This window comes from Brassica rapa, chromosome A05, assembly GCF_000309985.2.
Source record: "Brassica rapa cultivar Chiifu-401-42 chromosome A05, CAAS_Brap_v3.01, whole genome shotgun sequence".
In the NCBI taxonomy this organism is placed as follows: Eukaryota; Viridiplantae; Streptophyta; class Magnoliopsida; order Brassicales; family Brassicaceae; genus Brassica; species Brassica rapa.
The window spans coordinates 3,851,090-3,855,185 of record NC_024799.2 but is presented as its reverse complement, the minus strand read 5'-3'; the positions used below and the strand labels follow the sequence as shown (position 1 = coordinate 3,855,185).

At 37.9% G+C, this 4,096-nt stretch overlaps 1 protein-coding gene across 1 annotated transcript; it reads right to left on the bottom strand.

Moving 5' to 3' along the window:
* Positions 1–635: 635 nt before the first annotated feature.
* Positions 636–2,317, bottom strand: LOC108871853 (uncharacterized mitochondrial protein AtMg00810-like). The gene is made up of 2 exons (XM_018658858.1): positions 1,130–2,317; positions 636–653 (listed from the first exon to the last, which is right to left on the bottom strand). The coding sequence occupies exons 1-2, from the start codon at positions 2,315–2,317 to the stop codon at positions 636–638; spliced, it is 1,206 nt and encodes a 401-aa protein (XP_018514374.1).
* Positions 2,318–4,096: the final 1,779 nt, after the last annotated feature.

The following is a 4,096-nucleotide window of genomic DNA, read 5'->3' as shown; positions in this document are numbered from 1 at the left end:
AAATCAAACCGAACCAAACCAAACTAACTATGATTTAATTCAGTTGAAAAAATACTAGAACCGAACTAACCAAACGGAACCAAACCCGAACCGAACCGAGAAAATAACCGAAGTGCCCACTCCTAGACGCAGCGATCATTTCAAGCTTTAGATTAAACATGTTTTGGGACGTTGGAATTAACTGCGGCAGCCGCATCAACTTTTATAGTCGCTGCGGCAAACCATGATAATTAAAAAAAAAAATCAAGATCGCTCATTTTGTCTCCGTCGAAGTGTTATATATATATTTTTGCCGCTACCGCTGCTCCGGCCGGCTATGAAAAGAACAGACCTGATGTCATTATCAACTATGATGTTAATGGCAAATAAAATAACATTTTCCTTTAGTGCGTTTTAAGCTTCCCATAGTTCCAGCTTTGATAGGCACGTTACTTGCTACGTATGCATCTCGAATATATCTAAATTAGATTTGCACGGTTGCACCCATCTCCCCCTTAACTTCCAAAGGTTGGGGACAATATCGCGGACTATCTACCAATTCTCAAGACTCGCTTATAATATAACTTCAAACCATCGTCAACGTGATCCCCATACTCGACCGTAGTTATTTGATTGCTTCCGCTACTGAGCTAAATTTACTTATTCACTTTCACCTGTTTTGAAGATGTAGATTCCACAAGTTGCATCTTGTTACATTTTTTATGTAGAAAATGTCATAATGAAGCTTTTGGACATCCATGCTGCTATAGCTCAGCCTTTTAGGTTTTCTTAAACTTCTCTCTTTTGGGCTTTCCAACGCCGTGACGCTTCTGTATGATACTGGGCCAATGATTGACTTTTCTTATAGTTTGCGACAGAGATAATTAGTGCTGCCTCCGTTTCAAAAAAGGGGTTTTTGCCAAAACTAAACCACAACTTGATTTTAATTCTAAACCTATACCCAAACTTGAATCAAATGCAAAACTAATCTAAAAGCCTAGTGAAATTACAGCTCAGCCCCTTGTGACCAAACAAAAAAACAGAAGCCATTTTTACGAATATAGCCCCAGTAAATCGTCTGAGATGTTGGAAGTCGTCTGGACGACTGAAGTGTAAATCGTCTGGTACCAGTTTTCAAGTAATTATAAACAGTTTTCTCGAGGAGGAGATTTCTTAGCCAACACGCTTCTGCCACGACATTCGCTACTCCTTTATACTCAGCTTCGGCACTTGATCTGGAGACTGTTGGTTGGCGCTTTGCAGACCATGATATCAAGTTGTCTCCCATGTATATGCAGAATCCCGACGTAGACCTTCTTGTCGAAGGGCAACCGCCCCAATCAGCGTCTGTGTATGCAGTAAGAGACAGCTTTTGGTGTTTGAGAAGTTGAAGTCCCATCGATTTGGTGCCCTGTAGATAGCGTAGAATACGCTTGAGAGCTTGCATATGTGGCTCGCGAGGTGCATGCATGAAGAGACATATTTGCTGGACTGCATAGGAGATGTCGGGGCGTGTAAAAGTCAGGTACTGGAGAGCTCCGGCGAGGCTTCGATACTCTGTAGCGTTGTCTATTAACTTGCATGCGTCTTCTGCAAGTTTTGATTTCAGGTCCACTGGTGTCGTACATGGCTTGCACTCAGACATGCCGGCTCGCTGGATTATCTCCGATGTGTAGCTGGCTTGGGAGAGGAAGAGGCCTTTCTCATTGAACTTGGCCGAGACGCCAAGGAAAGAGCTGATGACTCCAAGATCTTTCATTGGAAATTCCGATTTGAGGAGATTGATAACGGTGTCTCGCAGAGGAATAGTAGAGAGATAGGCCATGAGATTTCCTTTCCTGTAAACAAATAAACTTGTATCCGTTTTTGTTTGGATAAAGCCATTGTTAGTAATAAATGAAACAAATCTTGCATTCCAAGCCCTCGGAGCCTGTTTCAACCCATAGATTGAACGCTTTAGCTTGCAAACATGATTTGGTCTATCTTTATCGATGAAGCCCGATGGTTGAAACATGTATACTTCCTCATCCAACGTGCCATGCAAGAAAGCATTCTGGACATCAAGCTGATGAACTGGCCAATCATTCTCGAGAGCTACATTGAGAACCGTTCGAATGGTGGCTGGTTTGACTATTGGACTGAATGTTTCATCGTAGTCAATGCCATGCTCTTGAGACTTCCCATTGGCTACCAGTCGTGATTTGTGGCCTTTGAAATTTCCATCTGCATCATACTTATGTTTGTACAACCACATAGAGCGCACAATGTTAACGTTAGGCGGTCTAGGCACAAGATCAAAAGTCTCGCTTTTAACAATAGCATCGTACTCAACAGTCATAGATGGATTCCAATTAGGATCACTCAAGGCTTTAATAGGGCTTTTTGGAAGTGGTGAGAAAGGTTTGGCAAGAAGAGAAAAAATCTGTTTAGGTTTCGAAATACCATGTTTGGAGCGAGTAGACATGGGATGCCTAGGAGCCGCTACCGCTGCTGGAGCAGGGGGCGTTGGCGCATCTTGTGGAATCTGAGGAGTGGCCTGTGGAGGAGCAGGCAGAGGTGATTCCAAGATGTTTTTAAAAATAGGAGAAGGCTCAGTATAAATTAAGATATGATAAAATTGATTTGTTTTGAAAATAGATGAGTGGAAGTAGTGAATCATGAAATACTTTGGTTTAGGAGTTTGGTAAACATATGTTGTAGTATTGTATGTATTGTTAGGGTTAGATTTTGGAAAACTAAAATGTTTTTTTCAAAAATTAGTTTTCACCTATATGTGTTTATTTCTGTGTATAGTAAACACTTTTCAAGTTTGATTTGGTTTTATGAAGTGTTTAATTAGATAATCAAGTTTAGGGGTTATGTTTAGGGTGTGGACGACTTATATTTCAGTCGTCTGTTGAATAATTTACCCGGACGACATATATTTCAGTCGTCCACATCGTACTGAACCTTATATTTTACCAATGTACGTTTTAACCTAACCGGATCATTTTACTCGGACGACTTACATTTCAGTCGTCTGGTGAAGAAATTAAAACAATAGCCTTTTCTCATCGTACCAATAAACTTCAATGGCCTTTTTCTCATCTTAATAAACAAGAATTTTGGTAAGAGATGGAAACAAACAATAGTAACTAGTCAAAGCATATCATATTTTTTATAAGTTTGCATTGAAAAACTTAGTCAAATTTAGTAAAACTAAGGGAAAGAACATATTTTGTAAATATGAATTTTACATATCTTGAAGTTACTTATCACTCTTAAAAATACAAGTTATTCAAAAACTAACGTAGAAGACTTAAAAACTAGTGGAGAAGACGCGGACGACTTCAATCTAAGTTGTCTAGACGACTAAACTATATGTCGTCTAGTCAACGCAGATGTTATTTTTGCAATTGACTTTGAAATATGTTATTTCGGACGAGTGAAAGTTAAGTCGTCTACTATTGTTTGGTTAAAAAAAACTCCAAAAAAGCTAGACGGCTTACATTTCAGTCGTCAGAGGTTAGTTTTGCATTTGACTGGATTATTTCAGAAGTTTGACTTTTTGGACGACTTACATTTCAGTCGTCTAGTGAAAATTAAAATAATAATATTTTTTTAAAAGTAGACGACTTACAGTTAAGTCGTCATAGGTTAGTTTTGCAATTGAAAAAAAAAACTTCAAGATTTAATTATATTCAGACGACTTTTAATTCAGTCGTCCACGAGACGACTGAAATGTAAGTCGTCCAGGATTTACGAGGTTTGACCAGAATCTCGGAAAAAAAACCTGGACGACTTACAATTAAGTCGTCTGGTGGACGACTGAATTATAAGTCGTCTGTGTATAATTAAATCTTGAAGTTTTTTTTTTCAATTGCAAAACTAACCTATGACTACTTAATTGTAAGTCGTTTACTTTAAAAAAAACTAGATCTTGACCCGCCCGACCGGGCGGGTATTTCTTTTATGTTTTTAGTTTTTTTTGTTTATATTAAATGATGCATTTGTAATATTGAAACATAAATTTATATTGAAAATTAATCTTTGCAGCTATAATAAAAATTAAAATTAAAATTTTAAAAAATATTTTGATATAAATTTTAAATTTCCTAATTAAAATAATATAGAGGTG

Bases quoted from the DNA above. Each gene is read 5' to 3' on its own strand.
- LOC108871853 (XM_018658858.1), bottom strand. From the start codon at position 2,317: ATGACTGTTGAGTACGATGCTATTGTTAAAAGCGAGACTTTTGATCTT.